At 47.5% G+C, this 21,256-nt stretch overlaps 1 protein-coding gene across 2 annotated transcripts in view; it reads right to left on the reverse strand.

Annotated features, from left to right (window-relative positions):
• Positions 1–21,256, reverse strand: part of SFMBT2 (Scm like with four mbt domains 2) — a 78,495-nt gene that overhangs the window by 31,566 nt on the left and 25,673 nt on the right. For both annotated transcript variants that reach the window (XM_081022735.1, XM_081022736.1), the window contains 5 exons: positions 15,961–16,049; positions 11,637–11,883; positions 9,480–9,577; positions 3,480–3,581; positions 2,781–2,928 (listed from right to left, as the gene is read on the reverse strand). In XM_081022735.1, the coding sequence (XP_080878861.1) occupies positions 2,781–2,928; positions 3,480–3,581; positions 9,480–9,577; positions 11,637–11,883; positions 15,961–16,049 (684 nt within the window). The remainder of the gene's footprint in view (positions 1–2,780; positions 2,929–3,479; positions 3,582–9,479; positions 9,578–11,636; positions 11,884–15,960; positions 16,050–21,256) is intronic.

Consider the following 21,256-nt stretch of genomic DNA (forward strand, 5'->3'; position numbering starts at 1 on the left):
ATAGAACCCTAGAACTGGAAGTTCAACTGCAATGAAACTATCTCTCTTGTTATTTATGACTCGCTTGTTTTGTACGTGGTGCGATGTGATACACTGCCATTGCACTTTTGGGTTGTTAAAAAGGTAAAGGGACCCCTGACCGTTAGGCCCAGTCGTGACCGACTCTGGGGTTGCGGCGCTCATCTCGCTTTATTGGCCGAGAGAGCCGGCGTACAGCTTCCGGGTCATGTGGCCAGCATGACTAAGCCGCTTCTGGTGAACCAGAGCAGCGCATGGAAACGCCGTTTACCTTCCCGCCGGAGCGGTACCTATTTATCTATTTGCACTTTGACGTGCTTTCGAACTGCTAGGTTGGCAGGAGCTGGGACCGAGCAACGGGAGCTCACCCCGTCGCGGGGATTCGAACCGCCGACCTTCTGATCAGCAAGTCCTAGGCTCTGTGGTTTAACCCACAGCGCCACCTGCGTCCCTTATTTTGGGTTGTTAATAATGGTAATAAAGCTTATGGGGGGGTAAATAAATGCTTCTGCCCCCCATATATTATCCTCGCAACAACCCTGTGAGGTAGGGTGGGCTAGACGTAGAGAAACACTGAGTTAGGCTTAGAGATGATGCCAGGTTTCTCTACCATTAAGCCAAAACTTGAACCACTATGCAAGGAGTCACCATTGCGGGTCTTTCCTGGTACTCCTGAATGCCTTTCCCTTGCTGAAAGAGGCAATTCTGCAGTTGCTATTAAAACAGATTGTGGTGTGTGCTTGGTTGCGGTGTTCCTGTGGCGCCCACAACAGCTTCTCCAATTTGTGATTGCAAAAAGGCGTCCCCAAGGAAGGCTGGCGACTCTGCAGTACACCATGCCAGTTCTCAAACATACAGTATTTTTCCGTGTATAAGACGCCCCCATGTATAAGACACCCAAAATTAAGAAATTACAGTGGTGCCCCGCAAGACAAATGCCTCACAAGATGAAAAACTTGCTAGACGAAAGGGTTTTCCGTTTTTTGAGCTGCTTCGCAAGACGAATTTCCCTATGGGCTTGCTTCGCAAGACGAAAAACGAAAACGTCTTGCAAGTTTGTTTCCTTTTTCTTAACACCGTTAATACAGTTGCGACTTGACTTCGAGGAGCAACTCATAGAACGCGGTGTGGTAGCCTTTTTTGAGGTTTTTGAAGACTTTGGTGATTTTTGAAGCTTTTCCAAAACTTCTTTTAAACTTTTAAAACTTTTTGGGGGGGGGTTGGATTTTGGGTTGGGGTGTTTGGAATTCAAGGACTTGGTGTTGGGGAGGGGTTTGCAAGAACCTGGAAGCTTGTGTGTGTTTTTTCTGCATTTTTATGATTTTCTGTGACCATTGGGCCACTCTGCTGTTTTTTAAAAAAAATTCTGGATTTGAATTTCTGTGTGGTGGGTGGCTGGGGGAACAGTTGAGGAGGGGTTTGCAAGAATCTGGAAGCTTGTGTGGTTTTCTTCTGCAGTTTTATGATTTTCTGTGACCATTGGGCCACTCTGCTGTTTTTTTAAAAAAAAATCTGGATTTGAATTTCTGTGTGGTGGGTGGCTGGGGGAACAGTTGAGGAGGGGGTTCTTCAGCAAGAAGCAAAGAGTGGAAGAGGAACCTTCTTCGAGTTGTCCCCCAGAGTCTTAGAAAATGTACTGTACACTTTGTTGATTTTTAAATGTTTTTCTGTCATGTTTAGAAACTTAATTTATTGTTCCTTCAATTTTTGAAATGCTCTTTACAGTATGTGTGACTTTAAAGAGCACTTAATAAACTCTTGTTGTACCAAATTTGGCTTTGTTTGGACTTTTTTTGACCATAGGAACGCATTAATTGAATTTCGATGCATTCCTATGGGATTTCGTGCTTCGCAAGACGAAAAATTTGCTAGACGAAAAAACTCGCGGAACGAATTAATTTCGTCTTGCGAGGCACCACTGTAAGCTGTTTAGCTTTTTGGAGTGGGGGGAGGTCACTTCCGCCAATCGCTCACCCGCCTGCCCGCCGGTGATCGCTTGCCACAGCCACTGCCGATCGCACTCCTCGCAGCAGCTGCCAATTATCTGCTCACTGCCGCCACCAACCCACCTGCCCACTTGCTGCAGCCGCCAATCGCCTGCCCAATTGCCGCAGCCACAGCCAATCGCCAGCAGGCCTTGCCACAGCCACCAATCGCCCGCCCAGTCGCCACTGCCAATCTCCTGCTTGCTGCTGCCATGAATCACACGTCCCCCCCTCTGCAGTCACTATCCGTGTACAGTGGTACCTCAGGTTACATACCCTTCAAGTTACAGACTCTTCAGGTTACACACTCCACTGACCCAGAAATAGTGCTCCAGGTTAAGAACTTTGCTTTAGGATAAGAACAGAAATCGGGCTCCGGCGGCGCGGTGGCAGCAGGAGGCCCCATTAGCTAAAGTGGTGCTTCAGGTTAAGAACAGTTTCAGGTTAAGAAAGGACCTCCAGAACAAATTAAGTACTTAACCTGAGGTACCACTGTATAAGACGACACCCAATTTTTGCCTGATTTTTTCTTCGCAAAATGCATCGTCTTATACACGAAAAAAATACGGTGAATATCTGGGAGTTTCATGGCTGAGTCCCTCTCTCCAGATTTAGCAGGCAGCACTTATAGCCTTCTTCCACGTCTCACGTTCTGGGTTACGCAACCCTGAAACCCACTATCAAATCCGAAACGAGCTGTGGGCTAGCCAGGGCACCGTAGCACTCTGAAAACACAGGAAAGACTTTTTGCCCAGAGAGAGCTATATATATACAGACCTTTGGGCGGTGTAAGGTGGACTCCGTTTTTAAGGCACCACTGTACTGGCATGATCCCCAAGGAATCGGCGTGGCAAATCATGGAGGCTGCGCTCCCTTCGGGACGGAGGTCGTCGATGGTTACTTGAACAAAATGGTTGTTAAAAACCTGGAGGGAACCAAACAATTCTGCATTAAGGAAAAATCCCTGCCATCGACACACACAGAACGAATGTAAACTCTGTTCAGGGACCAACCAGCCTTGTGTTTTCCTTTCGTTTTGCACAGAAAAATACTAGGTTTAGGATACTCATCAGCAAAAGTGGGTCTGCAATTTTCACACTTCAGGTCCGAAACGTACCTCACAGGCTTGTTGTGAGGATAAAATGGGGAGAGGGAGAACCACGTAAGACACCTGGAGCGCCTTGGAGGAAAAGGTGGGGTAGAAATGCAAAATAATAAATAAATAAAGTGGGAGTGCTCTTTTCGGCTGAAGGAAAGTTTGGTAAAAGTGTCCCCACCATTGAGCTTACCACTAATAACCCACCCTAGGACCTCACAGGGAAGGGAAGGGAAGAAATCTTTATTATTATTATTATTATTATTATTATTATTATTATTATTTTCCATCGGTGTTAGAATCACAGAATTTTAGAGTTGGAAGGGACCCAAGGGTCATCTAGTCCAACCCCCTGCCTTCCTCCATTTTAAATTTCTCACCTTAGATATTGTAGCGGGACAAATCCTACATGGCTCTTTCATATCCACCGCCTCCAATTTCATGCCCACTGTGAACAGGTGGTTCCTCAAGTCGTCATGGTCCTATGAAACAAAAACAAATAAATGCAAGGCTTTGTCCCCGAAGCTCAGAAGGTGATTAGGTAAAAAAGGTAAAGGACCCCTGGACAGTCAAGTCCAGTCAAAGGCGACTATGGGGTTGTGGTGCTCATCTCGCTTTCAGGCCGAGGGAGCCAGCATTTGTCAACAGACAGCTTTCCAGATCATGTGGCTGGCATGACTAAACCGCTTCTGGCGCAACGGAACACCGTGACGGAAACCAGTGCACACGGAAACACTGTTGACCTTCCCGCCAAAGTGGTACCTATTTATCTACTTGCACTGGCGTGCTTTTGAACTGCTAGGTTGGCAGGAGCAGGGACAGAGCAACGGGAGCTCACTCCGTCGCAGGGATTCGAACCGCCAACCTTCCGATTGGCAAGCCCAAGAGGCTCAGTGGAATCTAAGTAGGGAGCAAGCACCATTTATCTGAATCCCTGGGGTCGGTTGTGGGCCCAACATGGCTACATGGGCCTGGTATCTTCTGTTCTCCATCCTGCCTTAGTCACATCCCCTTTTCTTGGCATCCCTCAGTCTCGAGAGACAATGGAGTTTGCCACCAGGGGTGAAGCCAAACCGCTGCATTACTAGGGTTGCCATATTTTGAAGAGCTAAAAAGAGGCCACATTTGCCAACTCCTACTTTTAAATAGAGACCCCTTTGACGACTCTCATTTCAAATGCCCCTACTATATGTAGGCTATAGAAGCTTGTGATAATATTCCTAGCCGCAATGTTCTCAACTTTCAGCAACTAAATAATATATACATGTTGCGCCATCACTTGCCACATGAAAGTATTTGTGTGTGTGCACAGAACAATTTATTAAACTGTTTAACATGTACATATGGACTCTCCTTAAGGGCAGGGGGATGTTAACTCTTGCCCTCCCAGACTCCTCCAAGATCTTGTAGCTGAGCTAGCATCCTTTTAGTTCAGTCACAAGAGAAGGGATTTATACACTATGTATAGCTAGTTTAAGACGCTTCTCTGTTGTGATTCTCTGCTGCAGACTAGCTTAGCTGGGTATCTTAGGTCTGAGTCTAATGCAATAGAGAAATTTTCTTGAGTTACCGGAAGCAAAAAAACAACAACCCCCAGATATTTTGCCAAATGTTAAAAATCTACCCGGACAGAAATTTTATTCCTGAAAAAGAGGACGTGTTCAGGGAAAAGAGGCCATATGACAACCCTAGAAGTGACTTCCCTGAGGAGAAAGCCTGGGCAGTGTGTATGGAGGTCCAGATGACAAGACTCTTAAATTAACTCTTAGCCTCGTTGGTGTGGTCCAAAGGAAAAAAGAGCAAGATGTTTTGCACCAGTTTGGCTGTGGGCATTGCTGGAAGGAGGCATAAAGTAAAGGTAAAGAGACCCCTGACCATTAGGTCCAGTCGTGACCGACTCTGGGGTTGCGGCACTCATCTCGCTTTATTGGCCGAGGGAGCCAGTGTACATCTTCCGGGTCATGTGACCAGCATGACTAAGCCGCTCCTGGCGAACCAGAGCAGCACACGGAAACGCCGTTTACCATCCCGCCGGAGTGGTACCTATTTATCTACTTGCACTTTGATGTGCTTTCGAACTGCTAGGTGGGCAGGAGCAGGGACTGAGCAATGGGAGCTCACCCCGTCGCGGGGATTCGAACTGCCAACCTTCTGATCGGCAAGTCCTGGGCCCTGTGGTTTAACCCACAGCGCCATCCACGTACCGGAAGGAGGCATACAAGGCACCAAATACTCCACTCCAGATTTGTGTTGGGTTTATTCCTGAGCATTTTCTCCTCCCAAAGATATCCCGCCAGGCGGCAGAGGCTTAGGATCAGGGTTTTCCTTCTCTTAGATGGCCTGCCTTCCCAGGGTGATGGGCCCCAGTTTAACAGGAAGCGTGAGAAGGTGGCTTCAAAAGGCTCCCTCCCAGTGAACCTTTTACCAGCCTGTCTCAGATTCAGAGGAATGAATGAGACGGCAAACATATGCTTCCTTTCAAGACCCCAATTAATCTACATAATTTCTGAAGGATACATTTCACTGGAGCGAACACAAAGCTTTTAATTGCTATTAGGCTCAAATTGACGCGCAGCCATGATGGATTGCGCTCTGAATTCCTTGGCGCACATCAATGGCAGATAATAAGACTTCTCTTTATTTCTCTCTACTTGAGACAAAAAAGAAAGTAGGGTGCTAATGGATCCCGCACGGTGCATCAAACACAAGTCCTTTATGTTCAAGACGACATAGCAGATATATGTGGTTGTGTGATACTTAACCCCTCTTACCAATTTGTACTTAAGAGACTTGAGAGCCAGTATAGTCTAGCGGTTAAAGGGCTGGAGCAGGGGTAGGCAAACTAAGGCCCGGGGGCCGGATGCGGCCCAATCGTCTACTAAATCTGGCCCCCAGATGGTCTGGGAATCAGCGTGTTTTTACATGAGTAGAATGTGTCCTTTTATTTAAAATGCATCTCTGGGTTATTTGTGGGGCCTGCCTGGTGTTTTTACATGACTAGAATGTGTGCTTTTATTTAAAATAAATCTCTGCGTTATTTGTGGAGCATAGGAATTCGTTCATTTCCCCCCTCAAAATATAGTCCGGCCCCCCACAAAGTCTGAGGGACGGTGGACTGGCCCCCAGCTGAAAAAGGTTGTTGACCCCTGGGCTGGACTATAAGACCTGGGAGACCAGCGTTCAAATCTCCACTCAGCCACCCAAAGCTCACTGGGAGACCTTGGGCCAGTCACTGCCTCTCAGCTCAGCCTACCTCACAGGGTTGTTTTGGGGATAAAATAGGAAGGAGGGGATGTATGCGGTCTTGCAGGGGGTTGGACTAGATGACCCTCAGGGTCCCTCTCAACCCCACCATTGTGTGATTCTATGATTCATTCTATGTTTCCCCAGCCACTCTGTGGCATCTTTGCATCTCAAAGCTCCTAGGTTCATCTGTATAAACAAAGCGTTCTTTGAAATACTCATGTAATATATAGACCAGACTTAGGTACAGTGGTACCTTGGGTTACATACACTTCAGGTTACATACGCTTCAGGTTACAGACTCCACTAACCCAGAAATAATACCTCGGGTTAAGAACTTTGCTTCAGGATGAGAACAGAAATTGCGCAGCGGCGGCGCGGCATCAGCAGGAGGCCCCATTAGCTAAAGTGGTGCTTCAGGTTAAGAACAGTTTCAGGTTAAGAACGGACCTCCGGAACTAATTAAGTTATTAACCCGAGGTGCCACCGTAATTTAATTGATTGCAAATTAGACAATTCACTATGGCGTATGCTGGGCTATTAGCTAACCATTTATATTTATATTGTTTCTATATTCTGCTGAAAGCTGCCCAGAGTGGCTGGGGAAACCCAGCCAGATCGGCAGGGTATAATAATAATAATAATAATAATAATAATGCTATCCCAAAGCCGCCCAGAGTGGCTGGGGAAACTCAGCCAGATGGGTGGGGTATAAATAATAAATTATTATTATTATTATTATTATTATTATTATTATCCTAGTTATTTGGTGTTTTACCTGCTCGTTTTATATTACTGATTGTATTACATGTGATTTTCAAAAATTGTTCTCCAGCTTGGGATCACTTTGCGATGAAGGGTGGGCTAAAATGGTGTTTAGACAAAATGAAATAAATCAAGAATCCTTGCTTTCAAATGCTTAAGGCAGCGGCAGGCTGGTGGTGTACCCAACCTTTCAGGGGGTCACATTTAAGTGAGTCTGCAGGACTCTGCAATTGAAAGGATTCGATTCCAGAAGCCACACATTTTGCGCTTCCGAACACAGCACTGACCCTTCTCCCCACCAATTATGCGCCAATTTGGTGTGGTTTCCCACCACTGGAAAACTATTGCTTTCCAACAGCCTGGTTTTCATCAAAAGGAAGAGGACCTCTTCCATCACTGACCTGCGTTGCAGCAACGACAGTATTCTTGATGCTAGTAATTCCACTCCCCATTCTTCACAGGAACCAAGTGTTTTTTGAAAGCAGGAGCAATAACACACCCGCACCCCCACTCAGAGCTTATTGTAAAGGTGCTTGTAGGATAGAGTGCACTTGTTTGCAATTCATCACCTTCTCCTTTTATTAAACCTGCAGAATTTTCCATACCGATATATATCCTCACCGCAGGGGAAACTGAACTCACAAGCCAGGCGGCTCAAGGTGAGAATTTATTGCTTTGACAGGGCATAGCTGGCAAGAAATCCAAACAAAAGCAAGAAGGGAAGGCAAGATGCAGGAAACAGGATTTTTGGGAAGCTACTGCCTTCTCTCCAGAGAGTTGCATCTGACCCCTTTGCTACAAAGCTTTTGGCAAATGCTGGCCCAGGTCTTTTGACACCTGAGATGTGCATTTTGAGAAGCCACCCTGTTCCTGCGACTGCTATTTAACTGTTTTTAAAATAGTGGGTTTTAAATTGCTGGAAAAGCCACTTCTACCCTGCAGGAGGTGGGATTGCGGGCGTCACGATCTCCCCGTGCGATTGGGAGAATCCCTGGCCGTGTCACCCCCTGGCCAGCCAATTGGCTGGCTTTGGGGGCATGGTCCGCCCGATTTAAACACAGGCGCGGCTGGGGATCTCCCTCTTTTCCCGCATACCAGCTGTTCCTGAAGCCGGATAGTCGGTTAGGACCAATGCCTAAGCCAATACTGCTCATCACCTGTAACCAATAAAGTTGTGGCCATATTTAGCCCATTAACCTTAAATAATTGTGTCATGTGTCTTTATTTCCACTGGGGGGCGGGGGACGAGAACTCGCCACGCAAGAAATGCTGGCTGAGATCTAGGGATGGAAGGGGGAAGGGAGCATGGCCTGGATCAGATGTTAAAGCGAATCCACCTAATCGTCAGGGCTGGAGCCAGCAGCAAAAATAAATAAGTCGCTTGAGGCCAGTGAAGTTGGATCTTTATTCAAGGAAACAAACCACAGCTCAGGCCTAGTGGTCTCAGCAATGCTTTTGAGGAAGTCTTTCCCAGCATCACTCCCCTGGCTCTGAGCCTTCTTCCCATTGCCGGGGCGGGTTTTTCCCCAAGGGTGCCTGTCACAATCCCTCTGCCTCCAGCCTGTCCAGGACACTAATTCACATTTTCCCGAAACAATACGCAAACCGAAAACACAAAACCTTGGGGCAGATGCAGCAGTTCAATGCATACAGTACCAGTGGCATAGCAGGGGTTGCTGGCACCCGGGGCAGGCACCAATGCGGATGGAGTGCCCCGCCACCAGAGCCAAGCAGGGTGGTGCTGTGCCGCCTGCCTGCTCACACGGGGGGAGCCAGGTCGGCCAATGCTGGTGCCTGAGTGGGTTGTGCCCTCCACTCAAATTTTGTGCCTGGGGCCCTCTGCGCTACGCCACTGCACAGTACCAATCTAGATGGACCCAAGGTCTGACATGGTGTTAGGAGGTTAGGCAAGCTTTCTCTCAGTGAAACGACAACACTAGGCATGGAAACGGCAAGGTTATAAGTGCCCATTCTAACCTACAGCCTCTCCCAACTTGGCGTCATCCAGGCACGTTGAACTACAACTCCCAACAACCCTGACCAGTCGTCTGGTGCTGATGGTCGGTGGAGTCCACAAATCTGGAGGGCACCAAGTTGGGGATGGCTGTAGGCTGGAATTTGCAAATATGGCTTCAATAGGCAACCCATGGAGGGACTGGCCCAGGGTTCAAAATGGCGGCAGCAGTAATAGAACTATGGAGAAAGTAGTATCAAGCAAGGAGCTGGCTGTCTCCATGAAGCCCAGTTCCCCCATTCCTTTCTCCAAATAAAGATGGATGAGTCTGATACGAGAATCAGGGGCCCAATACAGCGATGCCACCGAAATTCAAACCGGCTGTTGTTCGGGCTGAAAAGGGAATAACAGATCCTACCTTAAACACTTCCATAGGGAGCGGAAACTGTGCTGCCTCAATCAGGGCTTTATCCAGAGCAGAATGCCATTCAGACACAGTCTTCAGAGAACAGATTTCTAAAACAAACCACATCAGAAATCACATGGACGTTGAAGCAGTGTATATTAACATTCTGCAATGCTTCATTCAAGTTCTGGGTCTGCAAATACATGGTTGGCATCCATCTGTCCCAAGACGCAATGGAGTGAGCCTCCAGGGGTGAAGTCAAACCGCCGCATTAGCAGCACCGAAGTGGTTTCCCTGGGGCGCATGCCTGGGCAGTGTGTATGGAGGTCCTGGACTGCCCAGACAACAATATCATTGTCTCGGCCTCGCTGGTGTGGGCCAAAAAAAAGCTGAGATAAGTTTGGCACCAGCTTGGCTGCAGGAGTTGGCAAAAGGAGGCGTACAAGGTGCCATCCTTAGGGAATCCACTGCAGATTTGTGTAGCGTTTACGCCTTAGCCTTTTCCTCTCCCAAAGATATCCCACAAAGGAGAGGGAGTTTAGGATCAGAGTTTGCTTTCTCCTAGGTGGGCCACCTGCCCAGGTTCGTTCCCTCCCCCCCCCCCCTCTCTCTCTCTCTCTCTCACACACACACACACACACTCATATAATATATTGCTCATATAGGCCTCATTTGCACACCTGGTAGATTTTACCAGATTTGTCCCAACAGACCCACACAGCAACCTGCTTTTAAGCTGCCCCGAGGACTCAACTGATGACCGTGCTTTGCAAAGTACAAAAACCGTAAATCGAGGGGGCGGGAAAGTTGCGTTGGCTGCCTCACTCAATGCTTTTAAGCAATTCACAGCGGGTTTTTCTTTAAACGCCTGTAAATCCATTCACAGGAGGAAAGTGAGATTAAAATAAAGCCTTTCCTTCTGGGGCAATCTCTTGCCTCACTGCACCCCCACAAAACTGCACACCCCAGAATACAACATGATGGGAGAGATAAGCAGGCTCTCCTACTAAGTGAAGCTAAAGCTCTCTTCCCGCTGCTCCTAGAATCAAGGTCAGTAAATCTGTTAATGAAGACAATAGGGCAAAGTTTTGGCACTCGGCCCGAAATACACTTAACACTGTTATCACCTGTTTGCAGCACCTCTGGGATAAACACTGAGCTCACCTGCAACTTGAACTGATTTGTGAGGGTCCAATACCTGCCCAAGACATTTTGCGGCTTGAGACAGAGCAATGAATGGCCTCTCACCCCACTATGTCAAAGTGCATGCCCAAGGCCTGCCAAGTTATTTTGCCACCCGAGGCAGAAGATCCCACAAGCATCTTTCTGGTAGTCAAAGCACAATGCAGGCGACTCTCTGGGCAATATATTGATATATCGTCCCAAACCGGTTCCAAGTCCATATTGTGATATCAGTTTCATAATTTTTGACCTGGCAATACAGTCACACCTCGGGTTACAGACACTTCAGGTTGTGCGTTTTTGGGTTACGGACGCGCCAAAATCCAGTATTGGAATGGGTTACTTCTGGGTTTCGGCGCTCGCGCAGAAGCACTAAATTGCGCTTTGCGCATGTGCAAAAGAGCCAAATCGCAACCTGTGCATGCGTGGACGCTGCGGGTTGCGAACGTACCTCCCGCACGGATCACGTTCGCAACTCGAGCATCCACTATATATTGCAAATCATGACATGTGCGTGTGCGCGCTATGCAAAAATCACGATGCGGGGGAAAACTATGAACCCAGCCAATGCCTCTACAAAGCCCCGTCCTTATTTCAGATGTCATGATTTATTGGTATATTGTGATGTTTAGCTGATGATGCTGAAAACCAGATATCGCCCAGCCCTACTCTTATGTTCTGGGGATAGCAAAATCATGTATGGTCTAAACACCTTGGGTTCAATGGCGGGTGAGGTTGCCAAAGTCCTTTCCCCCTCGGACACTTAATCCTTTTATGCCCACTTTTAATTCCTTTTGCCAATTGTGCAAAACTTATGCAACTTAAATGTGCGTTAGTTGTGAGTTACCTGTAACAGCAAACTAAGGCCATGTAGGTACCATACATTTAAAGCATATTATACTATTCATCAACCGCAGGCAGGCATGGACCTGCCCAATAACATTTGCAGTATTAGGAAACTTATTTCTGCTTTTTAAAAATTTTTACCTGCGGGTGGATCCAGTCTGTACTTATTCTCTTGACACCAACCAACTGGTCGAAGTCTGTAATCCAAGTAAAACAACCACTGGTCATAGGATTCAGTCTCCTCCAATCCCACATAGCGAAGGCGTAATCTTCCTCCAACATTCTCAAGAACACTAACTATCCAGTATTGAAAGGGACTCTGGGAATCCTGAAGCTCTATTAAGGAATCAACTGTAATGAGGTCTACAGGGTTTTTCCCTCGCAGAGGCTGTTTGAACAGAAGCAAAACTCCTTATTTTAAACTTTATGCGAAGTCTTCTCACGGTAACAGAGACAGCAGAAGATTTATATTTTTTTTTATTATTATATATTTTGTGTGTGTGTGTGTGTGTGTATGCGGCTGGATGACGGCTTTTCTTCACCTTTATCCCAGCGGTCTCTCCTTCCTCCTAATTTTAACCCAGTCATACATTCCAAACGCAAAAGAAAAAAAAGGAAAAAACAGGAAGAGAAATTAACTGTGCTTAATGCTCGACAATTATTTGTTTCAAAAACAACTCACTTCCCCCCATTAAAAAAAAATTATTATTAATATCCCAGGAATCAGATTATGTGAAAATAAAATAAACGGTCTTAGCTGTGGGGAGCTGTGACAAGGAAATGCTTAGGGAAAAGGAGTGAGCTTTTAAATGTTCACCTTGCAAAGTCACACATATATTCAGATCCTGGCAGCAGAGGCTGGTCTATTTGGAGAAATAGGCTACTGCCCAGCCATCTTCAGTTTGCCCCCAGATAGCCCTCACCTGCCCTGTTTTCTTACTTACAAATACTCCAGGGGGTGGCCCTGCCTGCCAATGTCCTCCTCCTTAAGTCCCAGTGTTGCACTTGCAGAACTCAGCAGAAGGGCGGAGAAGGACAGGAGCAAAACTAGAATGAGCTGGCTCTACGTGCCATCGGCTCTGGCGCCACCTACTGTCCACCTCCCAACCTTCCACCCTACCAGTAGCCACTGGATTCTGGGTGTTGATTTCTGAATTACCGTATTTTTCGCTCTATAGGACGCACTTTTTCCCCTCCAAAAATGAAGGGGAAATGTGCGTGCGTCCTATGGGGCGAATGCAGGCTTTCACTGAAGCCTGGAGAGCGAGAGGGGTCGGTGCGCACCGACCCCTCTCGCTCTCCAGGCTTCAGGAGAGCCCCAGCGCCAGCCCCACAAGGTCGGGGGACAGAGGGAGGCGGAACGCCGCCATCCCGCTGTGTCCCGAAGTGGTTTGGAGGCTGACGGCGGGGAGACCCCGCCGCCAGCCCCGCAAGCTCCGGGGACAGCTGGGAGACGCAGCGCGTCTTCCCGCTGTCCCCGGACCTGGTCTGAAGGCGGACTGCGGGGAGAAGAGTGCTTCTCCCCGCTGCCGGCCCCACAAGCGCCTGGGGGGGAAATAAAAAATGTTTTCTTTATTTCCCCCCCAAAAAGCTTGATGCGTCCTATGGGCCGGTGCGTCCTATGGGGCGAAAAATACGGTAGATTTACATTATTATTTTTTAAAGGATGAGCTATGTATGGCCTTTAGGGTGTGCGTGTGCATGCACACACGTGTGTGTCAGCAAATGTGAAGAACGAACCAGACATTATTTTCATAGCGTGTTCAGCAAACACACCTGTGTTTTTTTGTTTTTAAAAAAGGACCAGGTATGTGTGTGTCAAAGGGATTTTTGTAGAGACTGTAGCATGTGGGAAAGAGAGGCTTCATCCTTCACTCCCCAACCACAATCCCAATGAAGTCCTCTAGCATGGCAAAAGCATTATAATAACAACTTCCATTAGTGCCAATGACAGTTGTTTTTCTAATGAATAATTTGCTTGTGGGGATCACTGCAAGTAGTATTGCAACTAGGGAGGGGAGGGACTGGCAAACTGCAGTTCCAATTAACCCCAATCCCATGTGCCTGTTAATTAATTAATTGTATTTTTAAAAACAAAAAAAGGTGGTCGCTGAAAACGCTGTTAAAGCAGCACCTGGTTCAGCCCTTTACCAAAATAAATAAAATCATTCTTGAACCGTAAGCATCCAATCTGCAAAATCTTGAATGTTTTTAACATGACAATTTCCAGATGCTCGTAAGAATATCCGGGGAACGTTATGACGGGGTGTTTGGGGGGGACAGGACGGGACCTGCCACAACAATGATGCCTGTCTTCTAAAAACACATTCTATATGTTTTTAAATTCCTGTTGGTTTGGGGTTTGCCTGATTAAAACTCTTAGGTGAGGAATGGGGAAAACAGAAGGAGAGCAGGATGTCTATAGATAATAATCAACTCTGCCTTGAGCATCCATTTCTACAGCAAAAGGACCCCGTAAGGAAACACCACGGTCTAGACAGCCTTTTTGCTAAACTGATAAGCAGTGATGGTGATAATAATTGTCATTAAATAATAATGTCTGGCACCAGTTACAATTTGCACACACACACACACACACTCCCGCCTGATCCTCACTCCTGACTATGGAGCAAACAATGCAAGTAATTCTAGCAAGTAAGCTACCAATTCGGATAGCAAACTGTGAAACAGGCCTGGAGCCATAAGTTTTGTAGCGGTGGTGATCGTGGGGAGGAGCTGAAAGTTAGTACACCTCAAAACCAGCAGAGACTGAAATGCAAGCCGCTTGGTCTGTTAAAATTAAAAGCTATGGGGTATATTAAATACTCCAATAAAATGCAGTTGGGTGTCACTGGGCAGAATAAACACTGGGATTGAGTTGAATTGAGCAGCCAGACAGAATGTACTGCCTGCGTATTTCTCAGGAAAATAAAGAGCTAGAGGCTTTTTTATTTTAAAAAAGTGGAATATCCATCGTAAGGAATATCCAGGGCTCACTTTACTGAAAGCACACCACAAGGCATTAAGAATATTCATTGCTCCTGCGGTGCATTAGCAAGCCACACACTGTGGTGCATGCCCAGATTTGCATCTCTCTGTGTGGCACCAAGAATGGAATCATAGAATTGTGGAGCTGGAAGGGACCCAGCGGTCATCTAGTCCAACCCCACACACATTGCAATGCAGGAATCACAGCTGGACTGGAGATAACCCTCATCTTGCAGAGACACAACTCAGAACCATCCCACACAAATTCCACACCGTTGTGAACACACTGAACCGCACAGCAATAATCTCACAGCTTAATCTCACCCTAACTGCAGCCAATTAGGAGATCGTGAAGATAAGAGAAACGGCTTGTTAGATCCATCCTGTTCCAACATCGTATATTTGGTAGCTCACTCAGTAGAGCATGACACTCTTAATCTCAGGGTTGTGGGTTTGAGCCCCATGCTGGGCTTGCAGGTGTTTGGACTAGATGACTCTTGTTGTCCCTTCCAACTCTACAATTCTATGATTTCCACCATCAGCACCATTCCCTCAACAGCAGGGCATGGGGACCTACAGCACTCCTCATCAGGCTTCCTCAAACTCGGCCCTCCAGATGTTTTTGGCCTACAACTCCCATGATCCCTAGCTAGCAGGATCAGTGGTCAGGGATGATGGGAATTGTAGTCTCAATTCCAGAGTTTGAGGAAGCCTGCTCTAGATGTTGCTGGACCACAGATCTTACCATACCTGCTGGCTAGGATTAACACTATCAAGAGGAGAATGTGTTTTCCAGCCCTTTACACCAGGGGCGCTGACTTGGGCCTTATGTTATGGATCCCCAACGGCGCCCGTGACATAACATGACGTCATGACATCATGACATCACATTGGCGATGTTCCGGCACTATCAAGGCCTCACAGTGTCTCGGAGGTTACGTCCAAGACCTCTGAGCGACTTCCGGTTTCTACATCATCTGGGAGGTCGTGTCAGGGCTCTGTGACGACTTCCAATAGAAACCAGAAGTCACAACGGAGGCCTGTGTTGTGAATGTTAAGCACCCATAAAAAAATTTGTGGGTACCCTGGTACCCCAAGACCTAGCGCCTATGCTCTACACTAACCAGGTCAATGTCTCTACGAAGGTTATTACTGTGAAAAGGAATTCCAAACAAGTATAGACTGTCTTGCTTCCATGCGTTGAAAGAAACCCAAATAAGAAAATCTGGATCTGTTTGCCTCCCTCTCCACCGCTCCAATAGCCTAGAATCCGATCACTTAAGAATGTAATTGCACTTAAAAGCTGTGCCTATCTTAGATGACCCACATGCAAACAATCAATGCTTTCCTTCTCACCCGCCGCCTCGTCAGATCTGGGCTAAAAAGCGAGGAGAGGGGAGTCAATTTTACAGGCTTAAATAATCGTACCACCACAAACACTGTAGCACTCAAGAGGATATATTAACTCAATACATACGCCTTCCAGTAAATTTGCAGGCGCCGTTCGCGAGCCCGTCAAATCACGTATGAGGAACGCCGTCCAGTCCGAGTATTTCTCCTTGATAGCTGGGAAAGCAAAGTGAGCACATGATTAGCTAAGGCGACAGATTCTGACCTGTAATAAGGCTAGACCGAAACATAGAGGCAGACTGTACGAGGTAGCTTCCAAATTCTATGACCCATCACAATCTCGGTCCAGTAAACTATGGTTTGCAGGTACCATCCGTCCCAAGCCACTTGAGTTTCCATGGTGGAAGAAAGGCAGTAAATCCATGAAAATAAATAAATAAATAAGGGGGGGAAGGGAAATTCAGCAGTAAAAAGTACCAGTGAGTGTCCCTGGGAAAATTAGTTGTTCCTAGCACTGCATGGATTTAGGTGTGAGCCAGGCATGCATACCCCAAAAAAGTGGACATCCCGTACCCCAGAAAAACATGGACACCCCGTTTTTTATCGTGAGAGAAAGGTGGCCATATTGGACATTGTAATCTCCCATGATTTCACGCCGCAATTTCTCCCCCACCCCACTAAAAAGTTGTTGTTTTTCCCAGGAGGATATTGCAGTGCGAAATCACGTGCGATCACAGCGCCCAAAATGGCCGCCGTTCTCTCGCAATTACAAAACAGGAAGATGGCATCTGGGAACATGGCGTCTTGGTTTTTGCCTTCAAGGTGTTGGGAGGGCATGTGCATGAGCACCACACATTACAAGGTTACAAATTGGGATTTGCGAGGTGACAGGAGCTCTCCAGAGGGATTGCGTTAGCAGCAGTGAAAGTGTCGGCCAAAACTGCGGGGATAAGAGGATTTAAAAAACCAACAAGCAACAAGGCTGGATTTATATCCAGGCTCTGACATTAGCAGCTACCAGCAGATCCATCAAGGAAACAGCAGATGACAAAAGGCTGTAAATGTTACCAGCACAGAGAATCAATAGATAGCATCATTTACCGGCTGAAGGGGACCGATTGTATGACAAGGCCTAAACAAAGCAGCAAGATGTAACCGTTACAAATGAGCTATTTAATTAACTTGTCACCCAGCTGGTTCTTCAAGGGGGAAGACACTGGCGAGGGAGCCAGGCCCAGCCGCTAAGATACTCTCGCTCCAACCAGGGAATAGCATCAGTTAATTTAGGGTGGTGGCTGGTGTCCACTGCGACTGGTAGGGCAGAAGAAGGCAGGGGGGTCAGAAACAGGTGGGGCAGGGGCACCAATGGGGCAGGACAGAGCTGCAGCCTTTGCCTGGCTTGCTAGAAGTGCAACAGCAGGAACCATTCATAGGAACATAGAACGGTGGAGTTGGAAGGGACCCAAGGGTCATCTAGTCCAACCCCCTGCAATGCAGGAATCTCAGCTAAGGCATCCATGGTAGACAACCATCCAACCTCTGCTTAAAAACCTCCAAGGAAGGAGAGTCCACCATCTCCCCACTGTCAAACAGCTTTTACTGTTATCCCCGATGTTGAGTCGGAATCTCCCTTGTTGTAACTTGAAGCCATGGGTTCGAGTCCTACCCTCCAGAGCAGGAGAAAACAGGCTTGCTCCCTCTTCCGTGTGGGATATCTGAAGATGGCTCTCCTATCTCCTCTCAGTCTCCTCTTTTCCAAGCTAAACACACCCAGCTCCCTCAACCATTCCTCATAAGGCATGGTTTCCAGACCCTTGATCTGCAACCCTTTTCAGTCGTGGGCCGGTCCACCGTCCCTCAGACCATGTGGGGGGCCGGACTATTTTTGAAAAAAATATATGAACGAATTCCTATGCCCCACAAATAACCCAGAGATGCATTTTAAATAAAAGGACACATTCTACTCATGTACAAACACCAGGCAGGCCCCACAAATAACCCAGAGATGCATTTTAAATAAAAGGACACTTTCTACTCATGTAAAAACACGCTGATTCCCGGACCATCCGCGGGCTGGATTGAGGAGGCGATTGGGCCGAATCCGGCCCCCGGGCCTCAGTGTGCCTACCCCTGCCCTTGATAATCTTGGTCGCCCTCCTCTGCACACCTTCCAGCTTGTCGACATCCTTCTTAAATTGTGGGGCCCAGAACCATAGCTGTCAACCTTTCCCTTTTCTTGCAAGGAATCCTATTCGGAATAAGGGAATTTCCCTTTAAAAAGGGGGAAAGTTGACAGCTATGCCCAGAACTAGACATAGAATGTGTGACTTATGGAACTGATACTATTGAGCAATATGGACCAATGGTTTGACTCCATATAAAGGTGACTTTCTATGCCCCTGAGACTCACCCCCCCATAAAGGCCTGATCTCAGGAAGACGAACTGTTATTTTCTCGGCAGGTTATACTCTGTTCTTGTCCAGGTGTTGTTGGACTACAACTCCCATCATCCCTGACCATTGCCCATGCTGGCTGAGGCTGATGGGAGTTGGAGTCCAACAATGCCTGAAGATTCATGGCTTCTCCATCCCTCATTTAGGGCAACAAAAATATCCAATCACGTCCCTGCACTTGCACTCAGACCTCTGGGCCCTCTGGGCTACATGGGGGACAGGAATGGAGGCCTGCAACATCGGCCCTTCTGATTGGCAGACAGTATTAGGCCTCCAGATTGGCCAGGCATAGTATATAAATATGCCGAATTTCTGCCCTGTTAACAGAGCAGTGCTTTATTCCAGACACACTTTCGGTCTATCAGCGCTTCTGTGATTAAACTCACCTTATCCGGAACATGTGTATTGCTTATTACATTTCTGCTTTTAGAGCTTTGTGTAAATCTATTTAAACTAGGGGGGTGGGGGAAAATGCAAAGGTGACTGCTCTCATCCCTTGTAAAAAGAAAAGAGAAAAAAATTAAAATAATAACTAACCGTACGGTATTACACAATGCTATCTTTGAATAGCGTCTCCAGAGGAATTAGCAATTTTATGGCCGTGGAAATAAAGTGCTGCATTAGCTGGAAGGTTCACGCAGATAAATGGGACCTTCTTTCCCCCTACAGACTTAAGGCTTGCTCTCCGCATTGCCTCCAAGCCTCGCCTAGTTAGGCTGCTTACTTCTGTGTATCAAAGGTCAATAGTTAAGTTCATTAGAGAAACATTTGCCTCTGGGAAGGAATTTTCGTAGGGGCTTCGAACTTAGCCAAGAATGATCTTGGCTGCTTGGGGCAGGAAGGAGAAGGAACATTGCCTGATAGCTTTAATAATAATAATAATAATAATAATAATAATAATAATAATAATAAAATTTATTATTTATACCCCGTCCATCTGGCTGGGCTTCCCCAGCCACTCTGGGCGGCTTCCAACAAAATATTAAAATACAGTAATGCATCAAACATTAAAAGCTTCCCTAAACAAGGCTGCCTTCAGATGTCTTCTAAAAGTCTGATAGTTGTTTTTCTCTTTGACATCTGGTGGGAGGGTGTTCCACAGGGCGGGTGCCACTACCGAGAAGGCCCTCTGCCTGGTTCCCTGTAACTTGGCTTCTCGCAGCGAGGGAACCGCCAGAAGGCCCTCGGCGCTGGACCTCAGTGTCCGGGCAGAACGATGGGGGTGGAGACGCTCCTTCAGATATACTGGACCGAGGCTGTTTAGGGCTTTAAAGGTTAGCACCAACACTTTGAATTGTGCTCGGAAACCTACTGGGAGCCAATGTAGGTCTTTCAAGACCGGTGTTATGTGGTCTCGGCAGCCGCTCCCTGTCCCCAGTCTGGCTGCCGCATTCTGGATTAGTTTCCGGGTCACCTTCGAAGGTAGCCCCACCTAGAGCGCATTGCAGTAGTCCAAGCGGGAGATAACCAGAGCATGGGTATGAAATGATCATTCCCAACAGCTGCCCTGGGGTGTATGGGTTGTGAGGGGAGGGTAGTACCTTGGGGGGGCATGTCTTGCCCCTTCTGGGGTCGTTTGTCCACCTTTGGTCCCTACCTTGCACTTAGCTCTCACCTGTGGCTCCTAGAAGCTGTTAGCATGCAACTACAGCAGCACCCCGGGAATGGCGTTGACTGGACGGCTAAACCAGGTGAGGGGAGCCGATGGGTCTCAAACCCTCAGTGAGTTCAGAACTTTGTCTGCATGTGAAGTCAGGCATCACGCTTGCAGGCCCCTTTGTGCCACAGACTTGGTCTGCCAACAAGACTGGTGCCTGAAGCCAGCTCCTTGGGGATCGTGCCATCTCCCATTCTGTGGATAGGTTAAAGGACCCCTGGACAGTTAAGTCCAATCCAAGGCGACTACGGGGTTGCGGCGCTCATCTCGCTTTCAGGCCGAGGGAGCCGGCGTTTGTCCACAGACAGCTTTCCGGGTCATGTGGCTGGCAGGACTAAACCGCTTCTGGCGCAACAGAACCAGAGCAGTGCACGGAAATGCTGTTTACCTTTCCACCAGAGCGGTACCTATTTATCTACTTGCACTTTGATGTGCTTTCGAACTGCTAGGTTGGCAGGAGCTGGGACACAGCAGCGGGAGTTCACCCCGTCGTGGGGATTCGAACCACCGACCTTCTGATCGGCAAGCCCAAGAGGCTCAGTGGTTTAGAACCAAGCCAGCGTAGACGTCGCTGAGACAGAAGTGCAAACATGTTGGGAATGTGGGCTTGGGAGAGCACACAGCCAAAGATTTATTGGTGCTTCCAGGCCCTAAATAGTTACAAGTTAAGGTATTTGGGGGGTGATACCCCCTCCCTAAATATCTGATGTGGGTCCATCAGTCTTCAACTCCCTGTTGCCATGTCCTCTATACTTCTTTCAAGCTTAAGATTGTAAGCAGTTTGAGGCAGAGACCTTTATTTCCTCTCCTCATGCATTTATTTACGCCTATTAAATAATCCCCTGTCTCCCCTCATATAATTGATATGTATGTTGCACCACGCAGGGTGATAGCACAATAAATCCTCTTCATCTCCCTTTGTTTCCTCCCAAAATCAACTTCCCAGCTGTCATAAAGGCGGTGTTGGCGAGTGGATATTTTCATATAGCGCAGGGTCATTTCATTAAAACGGTTTCACTGCCTCCCAGAGCGGCGGTTATTCATTCCGAGCGTCCCATAAATCTGAGCCTCCTTATTTTTTACGACAGGCACCGTCCATCTGTAGCCTGCCACGAGGATGCCGTTTCAAAAAATAAAGGAGGTTTTTCACGGGGAGGAGATTGGCGCACGCAGTGCTCCAAGGGACTGCCAAACGTGTTCATTAAGCGACTTCAGGCCTGCGCAGGAAGCTGTCAAATACAGAGTCAGACCAATGGCTCCTGTAGCTCAGTATAGTCTACCACACTTGCGGTGGGGAAAGGGTTGTTGCTTAC

The sequence above is a fragment of the Podarcis pityusensis genome (genome assembly GCF_964106645.2).
Source record: "Podarcis pityusensis genome assembly, chromosome: 10".
Lineage (NCBI taxonomy): Eukaryota > Metazoa > Chordata > Lepidosauria > Squamata > Lacertidae > Podarcis > Podarcis pityusensis.